Source organism: Carcharodon carcharias, chromosome 26, assembly GCF_017639515.1.
Source record: "Carcharodon carcharias isolate sCarCar2 chromosome 26, sCarCar2.pri, whole genome shotgun sequence".
In the NCBI taxonomy this organism is placed as follows: domain Eukaryota; kingdom Metazoa; phylum Chordata; class Chondrichthyes; order Lamniformes; family Lamnidae; genus Carcharodon; species Carcharodon carcharias.
Window position 1 is genome coordinate 10,890,920 of NC_054492.1, and position 18,884 is coordinate 10,909,803.

General features: G+C 41.5%; 1 protein-coding gene across 2 annotated transcripts in view; it reads right to left on the minus strand.

The window, feature by feature from the left end:
- Positions 1-18,884, minus strand: part of adamtsl3 (ADAMTS-like 3) — a 604,254-nt gene that overhangs the window by 101,761 nt on the left and 483,609 nt on the right. For both annotated transcript variants that reach the window (XM_041175078.1, XM_041175080.1), the window contains one exon: positions 17,595-18,708. In XM_041175078.1, coding sequence (XP_041031012.1) covers positions 17,595-18,708 — 1,114 coding nt within the window. The remainder of the gene's footprint in view (positions 1-17,594; positions 18,709-18,884) is intronic.

Sequence of the window (18,884 nt, forward strand, 5' to 3'; positions counted from 1 at the left end):
CCACCACAGCATGGACTCACTAATACCCATGGTGATCGTCTACCTGCTCTGATTGAGTGTCAAGAACATCCATCTCTTCCCATCCTGCTGGAAGGCTCCAAATTTCTGAAAAAACCACCATGCTGCCAAGAACTCTCTGCTAAACAATTGGCAGATGGAACTGAAAAAGCACTGAGCATTTATTGAAATTGGAAAAACTGAAGTTAAAAAACTTCACCCCAATGAAGTGCAATGAAAACTTTCCTCTTTTCACTGGAGAATTTCCCAAGTCTCAGGTGTAGGGTAAAGGGTTAACTCGAACATGACTCTAACAGTAGTAACTGAGCATGCAAGTAAGGAGCTATATAGGGATGTCACACAGAAGAGATTGAGGAGAATCGGAGAGAAGAGCACTGGCTCCATTCTAGTGATTTGTAATCCCGTACATGGTTGAGTATGTAGATAAAGGCAACTTTGAGAAAGGATCTTTGCCTTCAACCAGATGGCTCGCTAGGACATCCAACATCTTCCAAGATGACCCAATGAAAACAGTACATTGTGAGCAGCATTGGCTCCAACAACAAGGGATTGGGAGAAAACGCTTAAAAGGAATGTTAAAATAAATTGAAAACCCCTCAATTTCCATTGAATCATTGGCTTAAATCCTGTGTTAATTACTGGCTTGCACACAACCAAATATGTCTCAGTCAAACTGGAAAGTTGGCATGTTGGAGTGATGTTCCGGTAAGTTTTATTTTTCCTCAAATATTTTATTACATGCCCAACCCTAGCTCACTCATCATCCATGCCCCCAACCCTCCCGAGATTACTAAGGAGACAAGGAATACTGGGGAAAACTTTTTTGTTGGTACTTCTGGATCATCTGAAAATTTTATTGGCAGCCCACCATAGTAACTCAACTAAGATCTGATATGCGCTGAATCTCAGAATTCTAAAGACATCTGCAGTTGATGAATGAAATGGCCTGGAGAATAGAAAGGTGAATTAATGTCACTTTGAGAGCTACAACCAATGGTGTACTAAGGGCTGACCATGATTTTAAGCCTCCTGCAACAGTTTAAATGTATTGATCTGACATTGTATCATAGTCTGGTTTAGGGATTAAGCTCTATAATTCTGCCCCTCCCCATCAGGGCATGTTTATCAGCTATATTACTACACAGTTCCATCCTTAATGCAACCATCCAAAAGTAGGCTACTTTTGCAAGAGAACTTAACACGAAGTGCATTAAGCTGTGCAATGGTATCAATATTATTCCATCCAAGCGGGCGTAATTGGCTCAGTGTTACCACTCTCACCTCGGAGTCAGGAGCTTCTGGCTTCAAGTTGAATTCCAGGTTTTGAGCACAACCAACGCTAATACTTGGTTAAAAACAAAAAAAACTGCAGATGCTGGAAATCCAAAACAAAAACAAAAACAAAAACAAAAACAGAATTACCTGGAAAAACTCAGCAGGTCTGGCAGCATCGGCGGAGAAGAAAAGAGTTGACGTTTCGAGTCCTCATGACCCTTCGACAGAACTTGAGTTCGAGTCCAAGAAAGAGTTGAAATATAAGCTGGTTTAAGGTGTGTGTGTGGGGGGGCGGAGAGAGAGAGAGAGAGAAGTGGAGGGGGGGGTGTGGTTGTAGGGACAAACAAGCAGTGATAGAAGCAGATCATCAAAAGATGTCAACAACAATAGTACAAAAGAACACATCGGTGTTAAAGTTGGTGATATTATCTAAACGAATGTGCTAATTAAGAATGGATGGTAGGGCACTCGAGGTATAGCTCTAGTGGGGGTGTTTTCTTTAAAAAATTTTTTTTAAAAATAATGGAAATAGGTGGGAAAAGGAAAATCTTTATAATTTATTGGAACAAAAAAAAGGAAGGGGGAAACAGAAAGGGGGTGGGGATGGGGGAGGGAGCTCACGACCTAAAGTTGTTGAATTCAATATTCAGTCCAGAAGGCTGTAAAGTGCCTAGTCGGAAGATGAGGTGTTGTTCCTCCAGTTTGCGTTGGGCTTCACTGGAACAATGCAGCAAGCCAAGGACAGACATGTGGGCAAGAGAGCAGGGTGGAGTGTTAAAATAGCAAGCGACAGGGAGGTTTGGGTCATTCTTGCGGACAGACCGCAGGTGTTCTGCAAAGCGGTCGCCCAGTTTACATTTGGTCTCTCCAATGTAGAGGAGACCACATTGGGAGCAACGAATGCAGTAGACTAAGTTGGGGGAAATGCAATGAAATGCTGCTTCACTTGAAAGGAGTGTTTGACCCCATGCCCACGCAAAAGATGCAACACCTGCCCCTTCACTTCCTCTCTCCTCACCGTCCAAGGACCCAAACACTCCTTTCAAGTGAAGCAGCATTTCACTTGCATTTCCCCCAACTTAGTCTACTGCATTCGTTGCTCCCAATGTGGTCTCCTCTACATTGGAGAGACTAAACGTAAACTGGGCGACCGCTTTGCAGAACACCTGCGGTCTGTCCGCAAGAATGACCCAAACCTCCCTGTCGCTTGCTATTTTAACACTCCACCCTGCTCTCTTGCCCACATGTCTCTCCTTGGCTTGCTGCATTGTTCCAGTGAAGCCCAACGCAAACTGGAGGAACAACACCTCATCTTCCGATTAGGCACTTTACAGCCTTCCGGACTGAATATTGAATTCAACAACTTTAGGTCGTGAGCTCCCTCCCCCATCCCCACCCCCTTTCTGTTACCCCCTTCCTTTTTCTTTCCAATAAATTATAAAGATTTTCCTTTTCCCACCTATTTCCATTATTTTTAAAAAAAAAATTTAAAAAAACACCCCCACTAGAGCTATACCTTGAGTGCCCTACCATCCATTCTTAATTAGCACATTCGTTTAGATAATATCACCAACTTTAACTTTAACACCTATGTGTTCTTTTGTACTATTGTTGTTGACATCTTTTGATGATCTGCTTCTACCACTGCTTGTTTGTCCCTACAACCACACCCCCTCCACTTCTCTCTCTCTCCGCCCCCCACACACACACCTTAAACCAGCTTATATTTCATCTCTTTCTTGGACTCGAACTCAAGTTCTGTCGAAGGGTCATGAGGACTCGAAACGTCAACTCTTTTCTTCTCCGCCGATGCTAATACTTGGTGTAGTGCTGACCGAGTGCTGCACTGTCAAAGGTCTTGCCTTTTGGATTAGATGTTAAATTGAGGCTATGCCTGCCTATTCAACAGGATGTAAAAGACCATAAGACCCATCAAGCCTATTCTGCATTCAATGAGATCATGGCTGATCTGCTGATCCTCAACTCCACTTTCCTGCCTTTTTCCCATAACCCTTGATTCCCTTCCTGATTAAAAATCTATCCATCTCAGCCTTGAATATACTTAATGACCCAGCCTCCACAGCCCTCTGCGCTAAACAATTCCACAGATTGACAACCCTCAGAGAGAATAAATTCCTCCTCATCTCTGTCTTAAATGAACGACCCCTTAGTCTGACATTATGCCCTCTGGTCCTAGACTCTCCTACAATGGGAAACAACCTTTCTGCATCTACCCTGTCAAACCCCCTAAGAACCTTTTATGTTTCATTAAGGTCACCTCTCATTCTTCTAAATTCCAATGAGTACAGGCCCAACCTTCTCAACCTCTCCTCATAAGAAAATCCCTCAACACATGAAATCAACCTAGTGAACCTTCTCTGGACTGCCTCCAATGCCAAAAACATCTTTCCTTAGATAAGGGGACCAAAACAGTTCACAGTATTCTAGGTGTGGTCTAACTAGTGCCTTGTAAAGCTTTAGCAAGACTTCCTGTTTTTATACTCCATTCCCTTTGAAATAAAGGCCAACATTCCATTTGCCTTTCCTATTACCTGCTGTACTTGTATGCTAGCTTTTTGGGATTCATGCACAAGGACCCCCAAATCCTGCATGCTGCAGCTTTCATCAGTTTTTCTCCATTTAAGTAATATTCAGCTCCTCTATTCTTCCTGCCAAAGTGCATAACCTCACATTTTCCCACATTATATTCCATCTGCCAAGTTTTTGCCCACACAATTAACCTGTCTATATCCCTCTGTAGACTCTTTGTGCCATCCTCACCACTTGTCTTTTCGTCTATTTTTGTGCCATTCACAAACTTGGCGATGGTACATTCATTTCCCTCATCCATGTCATTAATATTTTTGTAAATAATTGTGGCCCCAGTGCTGATCCCTGTGGCACTGCACTAGTTACAGGTTGTGATCCTGAAAATGCCCCCCATATCCCAACGCTCTGTCTAGCTAAGCCTCTATCCACGCTAATATACTACCCCCAACACCATGGGATTTTATCTTATTAAGTAGCCTTATCTGCAGTACCTTATCGAACGCCTTTTGGAAATCCAAATATATTACATCTACTGATTCCCCTTTATCTATCCTGCTTGTTACCTCCTCAAAGAATGCTAATAAATTTATCAGGCATGATTTCCCCTTCATGAAGCCATGCTGACTCTGCTTGATTATATTATGTATTTCTAAATCTCTGGTATTACATACTTTAGAATAGACTCCAACATTTTTCCAATGGTGGATGTTTAAGCTAACTCACCTATAGTTACCTGTCCTTTTTGTCTCCTTCCCATTTTGAATAACAGCTACATTGGCAGTTTTCCAATCCTCTGGGACTTTTCCAGAATGTAAGGATTCTTGGAAGATTACCACCAGTGCGTCCACTATCTCTGCAGCTATTTCCTTTAATATCCTGAGATGCAACCAATCAGGTCCAGGGGACTTAAGAACATAAGGAATAGGAACAGGAGTAGACCATTTGGTCCCTTGAGCCTGCTCTGCCATTCAATAAGATCATGACTGATCTTGTGTTTAGATTTCCACATTCTCATCTACCCACAATATCCTTCGATTCCCTTGCCTAACAAGAATCTATCTACCTCTGCCTTAAAAATATTCAATGACCCTGCCTCCACCACCTTCTGAGGCAGAGGATTCCAAAGTTGCACAACCTCAGAGAAAAAATTTCTCCTCATCTCTAGCCTAAAAGGGCAACCACTAATTTTAAAATAGTTCCCCCGAGTTCTGGACTCACCCACAAGAGGAAACATCCTTTTGACATCCACCTTGTCAAGGCCATTCAGGATCTTGTATACATCAATTAAATCACCCCTCACTCTTCTACACTCCAGTGGAAACAAGCCCAGTCTGTCCAACCTTTCCTCATAAGGCAGCCCACTCATTCCAGGCATCAATCTAGTAAAAGCAAAAAACTGCAGATGCTGGACATCTCGTAAACCTCCTTTGAATCACCTCCAATGCACTTACATCCTTCCTTAAATAAGGAGACCAAAATAAGGAGCACAGTATTCGAAGTGCAGTCTCCCAATGCCCTGTTTAACTGAAGCATAACATCCATACTTCTTTGTTCAATCCCTCTCGTAATAGAAGATAGCATTCCATTAGCCTTCTATATTACTTGCTGTACCTGCATACTAACTTTTTGTGACTCATGTACTGGAACACCTAAATCCCTCTACACCTCAGAATTATGCAGCCATTCTCCATTTAAGTAGTACTCTGCTTTTTTGTTCTTCCTGCCAAAGTGAACAACTTTACATTTTCCCCACATTAAACTCCATTTGCGAGATCTTTGCCAACTCACTCAACCTATCTATATCCATCTGCAAGCTTCTCATGTCCTCTTCACAACATACTTTCCTACCTATCTTTGTGTCATCTGCAAATTTATCTACCACGTCTTCATTCCCCTCATCTAAGTCATTGGTGTAAATCGTAAGAAGTAGAGGCCCCAGTACAGACCCCTGTGGGATGCCACTCATCACATCCTGCCACTCAGAAAAAGACCCATTATGCATTCTCGGCCCTTAGCACCTTTAGCTTCCCTAGTACTTTTTCTCTAGTGATAGTTATTGTATTTATTTCCTCCCCTCCTTTTGCCCCTTGATTATTTTGTATTTTTGATATGCTATTAGTGTCTTCTACCATGAAGACTGATAAAAGTACTTATTCAACTCCTCTGCCATTTGCTGGTTCCACATTATTATTTCCCCAGCCTCATTCTCTAAGGGGCCTATATTCACTTTGGTCTCTCTCTTCCTTTTTATACATTTAAAGAAGCTCTTAATGTCTGTTCTTATATTACTTGCTAATTTATCCTCAAAGTTTATTTTCTCCCTCTTTATTTTTCTTTTGGTCATCTTCTGTTGGTTTTTAAAACTTTCCCAATCCTCTGGCTTACCACTAATCTTTGCCACATTCTATGTTTTTTCTTTCAATTTGACACTACCCCTAACTCCCTTGGTTAGCCATGTTTGGCTTATCCCCTTCCTACAATCTTTCTTCCTCACTGGGGTATATCTTTGTTACAAGTCATGAACTATTTTCTTAAATGTCTGCCATTGTTCATCAACCATCTTTTCTGCTAAACTCCTTTCCCAGTCCACTCCAGCCAACTCTGCCCTCATTCCTTTGTAATTACCCTTATTTAAGTTTAGTACAGTTGTTTCTGCCCCAAGTTTCTCACACTCAATTGAATGCTAAATTCCAACATGTTATGGTCACTGTTTCCTAGGGGATCTTTTACTCTGATATCTTTTATTAAACCTGCCTCATTACACATTACCAGATCCAAAATAGACTGATCCCTGGTTGGATCCACAACATATTGTTCTAGGGACTGTCCCGAATACACTCTTTGAATTCTTGCTCTTAGGACATGTTTTTAAAGAAGCAAAAGGAACTTTCTCAGTGTTCTGGACAGCAGTCACCCTCAATACTGTCACACAAATAGATTCATCTTTCATTTATTTAATTTGCTGTTTGTAAGATCTTAGGAGGACAAATTGGTCGCTGCATTTGTCTATAACATGAACATTAATGACATTTCCAAAAGTAAATAATTGGCTGTAAAATGCTCAAGATGTGAAACATGCTACATAAATGCTGGAGTTTCTTTAAATAATATATGCATTCATATAATTAAAAGTGCTTTATCTATCTCACACCTACACTGCCACATCTTTCAAAGGCATTAGTCTGAACATGTCACCTCAGGAACATCTCAATTCCAAAGGGCATCTGTCCATAGGATGAAAAATTGTGATTTGCTCAATCAACAGCATCTTTTGTGAAGCCAGTTGTTGTAATGGCATTTTGACAGGAGGTCCAGCAGTGTGGGCAGGAACTTTTTGTTTTATTTTTGAGTGTTTGGGATATGAAGTTGTCAGAATGATTTCAAAAGGTCTACTTCTCAGGGAAGAATTTCCAAATAAATGTTCAGTTGGAAATGATAATACTTTAATTAATCTATCAGTTCAAATACACCAAATGGAAAGAAAAATCAAACAGTCATGTCAGATAAAAACTCGATAGCATCATTACCATGCGGTGGTAATGTGTCACTAGACGATTAAAAAATGTATTATTCATTGCAATATCTCCAGTGAACAGTTTGAAGCACAAGCTCAAATAATTGGTTTTCATTGATCAGACTGCTGAACTGAAGGTTTTGGAGGAACACCCAATGCTGCTGTGTTTTATCACGAGATCGCGGACATGTTCATTTGAAAGCAGATGTGGTTGAATAAAAAAAACGTAGAAATTTCGGTTGATGTTTGAACAACCTGAACATCCCACCCCCCTCCCTTGCTCACGTCAGGATATTACAGCCTCTCAAAAATCAGATCCATTCACTGTTCGGCTAAGAGAGCTTCCAGTTAGCAAGTACCAGCAATCTGGAACCTGTCCATGCCACGAAGTGAAGCAAATTGTTCAAATAATTTTAGTCATGCTGTCTTGAACCAACATTCACTTATGCCAGCATGCAGAGTTATAAATGTTATGATCCCCGTAGAGACTAATAAATTTTAAAAATGAAACTTGAACTTCCAGCTAATAGCTGAAAGAATGACACATCAAGATTTCGTGTTTTAAGATGTTTACTGTAATAAATTACTAAAAACACCGCAAACTAAACTCTATCTTTGTTGGCAACTTATACTTTAAACCACAGAACAGAATGCCCCCTTCTCACTCCTAGCCCAACTGGAAAAAAAGCAATTCACAGGTATGCTTTACACTGTCTTTTACATATAGTTCCAGAATCAATGCAAAGTTATATTAGCTCCCAAGGGTTTATTCCTGTTCTTATCTTTTCCTTTCTTTTCTCAGCCTGGTACCTTGCAATCTTAGAACTGTCTTTCACAGTGAGATTTTCTTTTCTTGGAGACTCACCATCTAGCTCAAGCTAGATGACTCTTGCAGTCTTGTTTTAATTTCCCATGAATTTAGCCTTTTCAATCCAAGCACGAACTTCCACTTGCATAACTGTCCAGGAGACTTTTATGGTCTCTAGCTGTTGCTTCTCTCCCAGATCAAGGCAAATGAAAAAATACTGTGATATTCAGTGACATTCTAGGAAAAGCCTGTAACCTGATCTTTAGAATGGCTTCCTCTGCATTCTTCCTTATGGCAATGTGAATCACATGGGCCTTGTATCTAAGCAGAAATGTTAATTAGCTATCCTTGAGAGCCCAACTCTCTCATATCTTGGAACTAAGTGGGCAGTTTAAAGCACAACTATTTACAACCCAACATTCTCAACATTTTCCTAGGACTTCTGAGACACTCAGTCTCAACTGTTAACACACAGGCTCCTGCCATTGTGTCCAAGTGTAATGTGCCTTGCACATTCTTCCCAGTCAAACAATTTAAGTCTTCCTTTGATTTCTAATAATCAAACTACCCAGGCTTACTGTAAAGCAGACTTCAGAACAGGGCACATAACTGCCTTCATTTTACCCCAAATTTAAAAATACAGTTCAGTAGCACCTATCCAGGGTATAGGATTAGGTGGGTTGACTTTGATTGATGTCTTCTAAATTCCTCGTAATTTGTTGTTGATGACACAAGGTGGTCTCCCAGCACTTTTAGTCTGTGGTTCACTGATTGAAAAACTTGCTTTTCAATTTCTCCACTGGTGATTTTTCCCCTTTTCCTCTTGACAGGGGTTTTCAGAGAAAGGTTACACAGATGTGAGGAATAGCCAGCTAGCTACTATGGCAGAATTACTGGAATCTTAAAAACACAGGAGAGGTTTAGGTCTTCCCTCTTCACAGGCTAGGAGCAGTACTGCCTGCACTGTTACCACACAAAGTCCTGGTCACCTGGTCAGGAGCCAATTAAAATGCTGTTGTCAGGAAGATTCCCTTAGCCCAGGACTCCTTTCTGGCACCTTCCTGTTCCTTTAGAGCACACACAGTTCCAGGATAGTAATATAGTAGATATTCCTCATCCTGCTCCAGTGAACATGTCTTTCAAATTGCAGCCATGGTAGTTTTTAAAGCCACAGTCCAAGAAAAAATAAAAATAGGTTCTTTGCAGAACTCTTTGCAGGATATTTCCCTTGCATCTACGTGTTCTTTTGACTGGAGGCTGAGGTTTCAGTTGGAAATTTCACCTGGATGTTGGCAGTAGAGTAGATGGGGAGTGGGAGGGGTGGTGGAAGGTGGTGTTGAATTTCCAGCTGCTATGGTTACTTTTTGGCCAGGTGAATGAGAATGCATCATGAGAGTTATAGGTCTCCCTTCTTTGAAGCTAGAATACCCAGAGGATTATAGTAATGCCTGCCACATGAAAAGTGGGCAGAATACTTTCAAGCAATTATGAGGTACAAGAGCTGTAATAAATATCAGGAAAGAGATCATGCTGGAACTTTATAAATGACTGGTTGGGCCTCAGTTGGAGAATTATGGACAATTCTGAGCCCATTTCAGCAGACATGTAAAGGCCTTAGAAAGGGTACATAGGAACTTTACCAGGATGATACCAGGAATACACGGCATCAATTATGAAGAGATGTTGGAATAGGGAAGATTAAGAAGGTGATCTAAAAGAGGTTTTTAGGATGCTAAGTTTTGATAGAGTTGAAATAGAAAAAATTACTCCTCCCGATGAAAGGACTAATAACTAGAGGCTATGGATCTGAAGTCAAAAGATCTACAGGGGAGATGAGAATTGTTTTCCCCCCATTCAATTAAACCTGAATGTTTTACCTGAAAAGGTAGTGGAAGTTGATTCCATAAATTACTTTGAAAGGAAGTTGTACAGTTATGAGGATGAGGGTTAGGAACAAAAAACAGGCAAATGGAGCGGAACGCAGATGCTCTTTCAAAAAGCCAGCAGAGGCATGATGGGCCAAATGGCCGCCTTCATGCCATAAGCTTCTATACTTCCATGATTCTATAATTGGTTGGCGCAGAATATATTCTAATCTACTAAATAGCTGGGTTAACAATGTTGTTTAGAATCAGTTTTTCTTAAATGTCCCTGAGGGTTAGAATGGAAGGTTTTATGAGGATTTTGATATTTAGTCAGCTAGGGAAGACATGATAAAGCACCACATGTTCAAAGTACTTGTCAGAAGGGAGTTGAGTGTGGGAAAACCTCTGGTACAGTTCTTCATTAGCTAAGGATGTGAGACAGATGAAGATGCAGTGTTAATGTGAGTGGAGGCAGTTAGAACTGTGTAAAGAGTTACTGTTCAACATATAAATGTCTACATCAGAGTCAATCTACATCATCAGTGATGTAAGGTCACATGACAAGAGTATAAACATAAGAAATAGCAGGAGTAGGCCATCCAGCCCTTTGCGGCTGCTCCACCATTCAATGAGATCATTGCTGATCTTCCATTCAACACTATTTTCCTGCATATCCCCTTATGGTTTTAGTATGTAGAAATCTATCTCTGCTAAGAGATAGATATATGTGAAGCCTTGTACTATACATAGCAGAATGTTCAATAGAAGATAAACTTAATGAACAGCCTTGCCTCCAGCAGACTCTGTCAATCCTGACCAAGGAACACCGCATCTAAGACTTACCATGGTGATAACAGGAACAACATTGGAATGCACTGGCAAAGAGCTGGTGCTCATGTGCTGGGACAAAGGGCTTCTCTTGCACTGTAAATTTCAACAGTTCTGCAAGCAAAGGCTTCAACATAAATTACAAAATCCGGTGAAATGGGAAAGAGAAAAAATATCCTTTCATCATTATTCCAAGAAGTAAGTGAAGGCTGAGAACTTAGGAACATAAGAAATAGGAGCAAAAGTAGACCACGCAGCCCCAAAATTCCTAAGATTCGGGGACGGTTCCATTAGATTGGAAAATATTACTCCTTTATTCAAAAAGGGAGGGGATGTGGGCATTGCTGGCTGGGCCAGCATCCTAATTGCCCATCCCTAATTGCCCTTGAGAAGGTGGCGGTGGGCGACCTGTCTTCTTGAAACACTGCAGTCCATGTGGTGTAGGTACACCCACAGTGCTGTCAGGGAGGGAGTTCCAGGATTTTGATCCAGCAACAGTGAAGGAACAATGATATATTTCCAAATCAGGATGGTGAGTGACTTGGAGGGGAACTTCCAGGTGGTGGTGTTCCCATGTATGTGTCTGCTGCCCTTGTCTTTCTAGATGGTAGAGGTCATGGGTTTGGAAGGTGCTGTCTAAGAAGCGTTGGTGAGTCTCTGCACTGCATCTTGGTGACAGTACACACTGCTGCTACTGTGCACCGGTGTTAGAAGGAGTGAATGTTTGTGGGTGTTTTGCCAATCAAGCGGGCTGCTTTGTCTTGGATGGTATCAAGCTTCTTGAGTGTTGTTGGAGCTGTGCTCATCCAGGTGAGTGGGGAGTATTCCATCACACTCCTGACTTGTGCCTTGTAGACGGACAGGCTTTGGGGAGTCAGAAGGTGAGTTACTTGCTGCCGGATTCCAAGCCTCTGACCTGCTCTTGTTGCCACAGTATTCATATGGCTACTCCAGTTCAGTTTCTGGTCAATGGTAACCCCCAGGATGTTGATAGTGGGGGATTCAGCAATGGTAATTCCATTAAATGTCGAGGGGCAATGGTCAGATTCTCTCTTGTTGGAGATGGTCATTGCCTGACACTTGTATGGTACGAATGTTACTTGCCACTTATCAGCCCAAGCCTGGATATCGCCCAGGTCTTGCTGCATTTGGACATGCTTCAGTTTCTGAGGAGTCTCGAATAGTACTGAACATTGTGCGATCATTAGTGAACATTCTGGCTTTATCATGGAAGGAAGGTCATTAATGAAGAAGCTGAAGATGGTTGGGCCTAGGTCACAACCCTGAGGAACTCTTGCAGCGATGTCTTGGAACACAGAGGATTTACCTCCAACAACCACAACCATCTTCCTTTGTGCTAGGTATGATTCCAACCAGAAGAGAGTTTTCCCCCTGACTCCCACTGACCCCAGTTTTGCTCGGGCTCCTTGATGCCACACTCGTCAAATGCTGCCATGAAATCAAGGGCTGTCACTGTCACCTCAGAAAAGGTTTCAAGGGAAGAATGGCAGAGAAGCAGAAAGCTGCACCGCACAGAATAAGGCATCATGACTGTGAACACGTTATCCAGTTAGTCCCATTCTCCTGCTCTGAACCCATACCCTGTAAGTTTTGTCAAGTATTTATTCAATTCCCTTTTGAAAATTACTAATGAATCCAGATCATAACAGCTCACAGTGTATTTTAAAAAATGCTGTTTTGACTATTACCTTAAATTTGTCCTCTCTGGTTAATTATCCTTCAGCCAATGGAAACAGTTTCTCCCTATCTACTCTAAGGGCAGGATCCTCCGGTCGCTGAGTGGGGGTGGGGCTCGCTCGCTGACATGCAAAATGACGCGGGCCGACATCGGGTGGAACTCCTGACGTCACCCTGCGTCATCTCCATTTTTCAGGTCAATGGCCTATTGAGGCCATTGAAAAAGTAATTAAGGTCATTAAGGGACCTGTCCGTCCAACCTTAAGGTTGGCGGGCAGGCCGGGAGCTCTGGTGGGCTTCGAAAAAAGTATGAAACCTCATCCACGGGTGGGATGAGGTTTCTTCAGGGTATTTAAATCTTTAAGAAAGGTTTCAATAAAACTTGTGCACATGTCCCAGCTCATGTGACAGTACATGAGGGGACATGGCAGGGAAAATTTTTAAACATGTTTAATGAAAGTTTTAAATCTCCCTGATCTCCCTGAGGCAGCACTTAGCCTCAGGGAGATCTGTGTGCTCTTTCGTGTGCGTGCATGAAAGTACGCACTCCTGGCTGAGGGAATCCCTCCCCACCCGCACAGGGAGCGCATAGCGTTTCCTGGCAGAGGTCATGCTGCGCGCCCCCAATCGGGGGCACCAATCAGAGGCACGCGCGCCCACTCCCACACATCCCCCCCAACAGAGGGGAAAATTTTGAACAACTCTGTTAAATCTCCCGTTTACCTTCTCTGACCTAAGGAGAACATTTCAAGCTGCTCTTGTCTCTCGACATTCTTCATCCTCGGCATCACTCTGGTAAATCTCATCTACACCCTGACCAAGGTCTTGTTATCTTTGCTGGAGTGTGGTTCCCAAAATTGAATGCAAGACCAGTTGAGTTATAACCAGTTATTTATAAATGGCGAGCATACCTTTTTTTTTGCTTTTGTACTCCATTTCTCTGTTAATAAAGCCCGGGATTCCATATGCTTTTTGAGCAACTATGTCAACTTGCCCTGCAGATTTGTCTATGCGAACTTCCAGGTCTCTCTGTTGCTGCATTTTCTTCAAATTGTACCATTTAGTTTATACCATCTTAACAACTGTTCTGAAATGCATCATCTTGATTAAGTTAAGTTACTGACATCTTAAATGCTGCCAAGCTTTCAGAAAATTACAAATATAAGAGCTGGGAAGTCATGGATCTTTCTGGATTAGGAAGTGGTGCAATATTTTTAGATTGTATCGATCATAAGCTGGATGTTATTCTCCTCTCAGAGTGAGTTTGAAGGGGGGAGGGGGTCCATAAAATCTAGTGCATGGCCTTAGTGCCATCTACCCACCCACCCCAACCTGTCTGAAATCTTATGGGTGGGGGCATGGAGTTGCCAGGCGCTAAGGAGACCAATTAATGTCCATTTAAGGGCCTCTTCATGCCCTCATTACTATTTTATTGACAGCAGGGGAAGTCCATGCCAAGTTGGCAGCCTTAACTGCATGCTGAGCTGGTGTTGGGCAAGGGGGTGGGAAACTCCTTTGCAGGTCCCTCGTCTACCAGAAGCACTTCCCCCCAAGATCACATGCCCCTTTACACTCTCCCCTGTTCTCTCAATCCTAGCCCATCACCCCAGCCTGCTATTCTAAGCCCAACAAACCCCACCCCCACCCCACCCCCGCCATCCCCACAATTGACCTTGGTGTCTGGGTCCAATGGCGATCTCTATTGGAGACTGCCTGTAGTCCCAGCAGTGGCCACCGCTCCTCTTTGGCTGGTAACTCTGAGGCAGGACTTCCTGACCCTGAACAGCAGCAATCCTGCCTCCAGCCTATTAATGGACAACAAAAACAGCCAATTGGCTAGTAAATGACTGTGGTGCAGCTGTTCTGTCCCTTGGATCCCCACAGACCTGGCAGACAGTGTTTTGGGGGGGGTAGCAGGGTGGTGTTCCACAGCACCCATTAAATCAGTCTCGTGTGTTATATATTGGCCTGGATTTTGGCAATCAGCAGTAAAATAATGGCACTCACTGCTGACCTCGAAACATGATTCCCACAAGGACCATCAATCTGTGTGATGTGAATTTCACTTTTCTCAACTTTTAATTTTACTCTGCCATCATTCATAGGGGGTTGCCAATGTCTTGCAACAGTGATGTCAGCAAGCAGACTAAAGCACCAATCACGCTGAAGAACTCTCACAGATAGAAAATCAGGAAGTAATTGCCCTTCAATTTTCAACCACTTTAGAGCAAGCGAAATAAAGATCAGGGGTGGGGGTACACATGGGATTAAGGTAGAAATCGAAAGATAAATGAACTTCGACAAAAATTGTTTTATTGTTTTAAAAGTCTATCTTTTTTTATAATGGTGAATAATGACTAATAGTGAAAAAGTGGAATTTCTTAGCAGTTCAGGCGATTTCAGAAGATTTCCACCTGTGAGATCTTCAACAGCATACCTTATGGAGGAGTGGAGAGCATGTTCTGGAGTTCCACATTTAACTGCGTTTGAGTGAACTCCAGGAACGGCTGTTGGTTTCACAGACTAACGACGGTGAGCATTGACAGTTCTGCCGTCATCTCAACCGTAAAACCCGGATCAAATTTCTAGTAACTTTGCTGCATTTTTATGATGGTAAAACTGTCGTCATGGGAATGTGGAAGACATCCCAAACCACCCTAAAAGGTGCACTGCGTATATGAGCAATGCCACAGAAGATCTACTAACCATCTTAATTCTGGGCAGTGTTATACATGGTAATGAAAGCACTAGAACAACTCAAACTATCTAAGAACATAAACAAATTATGCTCTAGAATCTTTAAACTATAATTTTATCTCTTGTTCTATTGTTACTCAAATATTTATACATTTATTTACGAATAAATTGCCTATTTCATAATTGCTCTCAAAATAACTTCATTACTTGAATTCTACATATATACAAAATAAAAGAGGTAGTATTGGGAAAAAATGATTTAATATATCTTTGGTCCAATTGAAGCATAATTTTTAAAGGAAACATTTGAAATGCTAGCTTCTCAAACTCCGTGAGCTCTCTCATTATGATAAAGTGTATTGAGAGATCCAGGTAGAACTACATTGTATTATCTGCCACCAGCTCAGAACATTAATGTCCAACTGTTAGAGTGTGGTAATTCTTGAACAGAGACCTCTTTTCAGGAGACAGTGGGGCTTTCCCCCAGTGAGGGGCAGGAGTCCCACAGTTACCTTGTTATTGCCGCCAGCAGCTTATTATTGCTGCAGGGCAGACCCGTTCTTCATCAGTCAGTTCCCGACTGACTTTTTAGTCAGTGGGGGGCAGGGAGGATGGTTGGGGAGGTGCGTGGGCTAGCAGTAAAATCCAGCCTTTTGTTTTAAGGTATTGGTTGAGGGATAAATATCGGCCAGGACACTAACGCAAAAGAAATCACTGCTCCTCTTCAAAATGGTGTCCTGAAATTTTTTACATACCCTTCTGGGGGCAGACGGTTTACCATTTTATCTTAAAAAATAGCACCTCTGACCGCGCAGCCTTCCCTCAGTACTGTACTAGAATGAGGCCTAGTTTTTGTGCTCAAGTCCCTGGTGTGGGATTTGTACCCACAACTTTCTGACTCAGGTGAGGGTCCTGCCACTGAGCCACAACTCTCAATAAATAAGAGAAGGGGTGCCTTAACCTCATTCTGATGTCTCTTCCATACATAGGATAATGCAGCCAACTCAGGGGAGTGAAAAAGAGGTTCTCAGAGTCTGCAGCATCCCCAGCTAGATAGAATGAGGAATGTTCACCTTTTCCTGTAGTTGTTCCACCTCCTGTTTACTGAATTGCAGAATCGCTTGAATCGTTTACTGGGGGAGACCACAAAGCAAAGACTAGATATAGCAAGGGGAAAACTGTATAAATAGGTGAAGAAACATCTTTTAACATCAACACAAATAAAAAAAGAGAGCAGTTTGAAGATTTCCAAAAAGTTTTATAGCTGCTCTGATGCGCCCATTGAAATTCCTCAAACAGCAGAATCATGTCCAAAGGAAGATAATCTATTGCAGAAAGTCTTACTTTGGCAGTCTGCTAAGTATTAAACCTTAGAGTGAACTTGTATGCAGCAGGTTTCTAACGAGACTTGGCAATACACATGAAATGTAAAATGTTTCTCACAGAAAAACAGCTGACCCTAGTCGGACTAGACTCTAATATCTTTTGGGATCCTTAATCCAGGCCTATATTCCACATCACGTCCTAAATTCAAACTGCAATACCCTTCGCGATAGCTCAGCGATGGCTAACGGTTACTAACATCTATAGAAAAAGAACCCCACAAATCTAGAAAATGATCAACAGTTTGTTGCCTTCAAATGCACTACTAACAATGTCAATCCATGACACCTGCATGTTCTTATCAAAAACTATTAGTTACTGCAGATTAATAACTTAAAATTCAATCTTTACTCAAAACATTTGAAGCTTCCTTATGAGCTGAATTGCTCCGAATACTGAAAAGTAACAATGACTTTGCAAATACACGCTCACACACAGATGCACACACGCACACACGACAACACAATGCTTCATCTAAAAACAGATCCTGATATAAAATCTTATATGAGTGGAAAATATCATTAATCTGTTGTTGATGGATCCAATATTTGATGCTAGATTGTTGACTAAAGTTCATAGGACAAGAGTACAATTTATTATAACCAAAGTTTGTAAAATCAATTTCAGAACTATCTGTCTCAACACTTACACTATAGGGTCTCATTTAAATAACTTTCTGATTATACAGAATGTGATCTCCATCAGTTAAAAAAGGAATACTCTTGCCTATCAGAAAAACTCCACAGTTGTTATAATGCAAGTCTTGGAGATCAGAATTTGTTTTAACAAATGGCCTTTGACTAGTTTACTGACAGCTCTGCCATGCACATTTAGTTGGTACAATAGAGTGCACAGTCATTGATGCACAAGGTGAATATATAAAAAATATGAAGTTAACACAAGTTCACCTGTTAAAATAAAGCTTTCAGAGATATGAATAGACATTTACTTGACGTACCTTTCACTAAATTTCACTGGTGCACCATCCTTTGTCCAAGTTACCTCTGGTTCAGGGACTCCAACAGCTTCACAAACTAGTGTTATATTGTAAGTGTTATCCGCCAGATATGCCAGTGTTCCAATCGCCACACTGACATTTCTCTGAGGCAGTACAGGAGCTTGTTTCTTTCTCAAAATAACAGGAGGCTTTTGTTTCTCCCTCGGTTGATGTAAATCCTTATTGACAGAAGTTTCTGATGTGTTAGGAGTTTTATCTAATAATTTTGAGTTTGTTGCATTATCATCCAGAGGTGCCGCCTTCCATTTCTCCAGAGTTGGTTGTGGCCTAGACACTTCAGCCGCTAATTGATACATGAGCTGAGAAGCAAAATCTTCAGGCAGTTCACCTGATTCAATCCATAGACTTATATTTCGTAAGATCCCTTCAAACTGTACAGTATCCATACTGTAGGCTCCTTGGAAGTTAGAACTTGCAAGATGTTTATCAATAAGCTCTTGAGAATCATACAACTCTGCAAAATTAGTCTTTGCTTTGGAAACCAAATGATTTCCAAGTAGGTGCAGGAAAACATGATCATCAGTTTGGCTATCATCTACATAGAATTCATTTTTTTTGCTCCAACTTCGCCACATCTTGCTCATTTGAGTCCATTTATCTTCCAGTCTGTTAGATTCATTGTGACTCATCTTCTCTGGCCCAATATTTTGCCTCGTCTTTGCTTTAGTGAAAGAGGGTGGTTCAACTAATCTATTATCATTACCAATCAGCTTGAGGACAAAGGTATCTCGAGTAGGGCCCGCAATGCAACTGTACACGCCGATATCCCTGGCTTCAAGGCTATGAATTTTCAGCGATCCTGATTTAGTGATTCCAATTTGTTTTGTATTTTGTAGCCGGTGTCCATCTTTTTCCCACCTGATCAATGATTTCTGGAATCTTCTTACAGGGCATCTAATCACAATAGAGGTTTTTGGAAGCAAATAGGCTCGACCGCCTATGCTAAAGTGAATACGTTTTTCTTGTCTGGTTTGAATGTAGACTCTGTGGACACTCAGAATTCGAGGGTCACGAATAACTTGTGGAGCCTTTGTTTTTGCATTCTTTACAAGCTCTAGAAAGTACACAAATAAACATTAACAAAATTGTCCAGAATGGGAAACAGCATATTTAATTAAAGGTTGTTAAGAATATATAACTTCAAAAGAAGAACACCAAAAATACAAGGTATATTATTAATGATTTATTCCTTTGATCAAGAGATCTTGTTCTTTCACCTCTTCCAAAAAA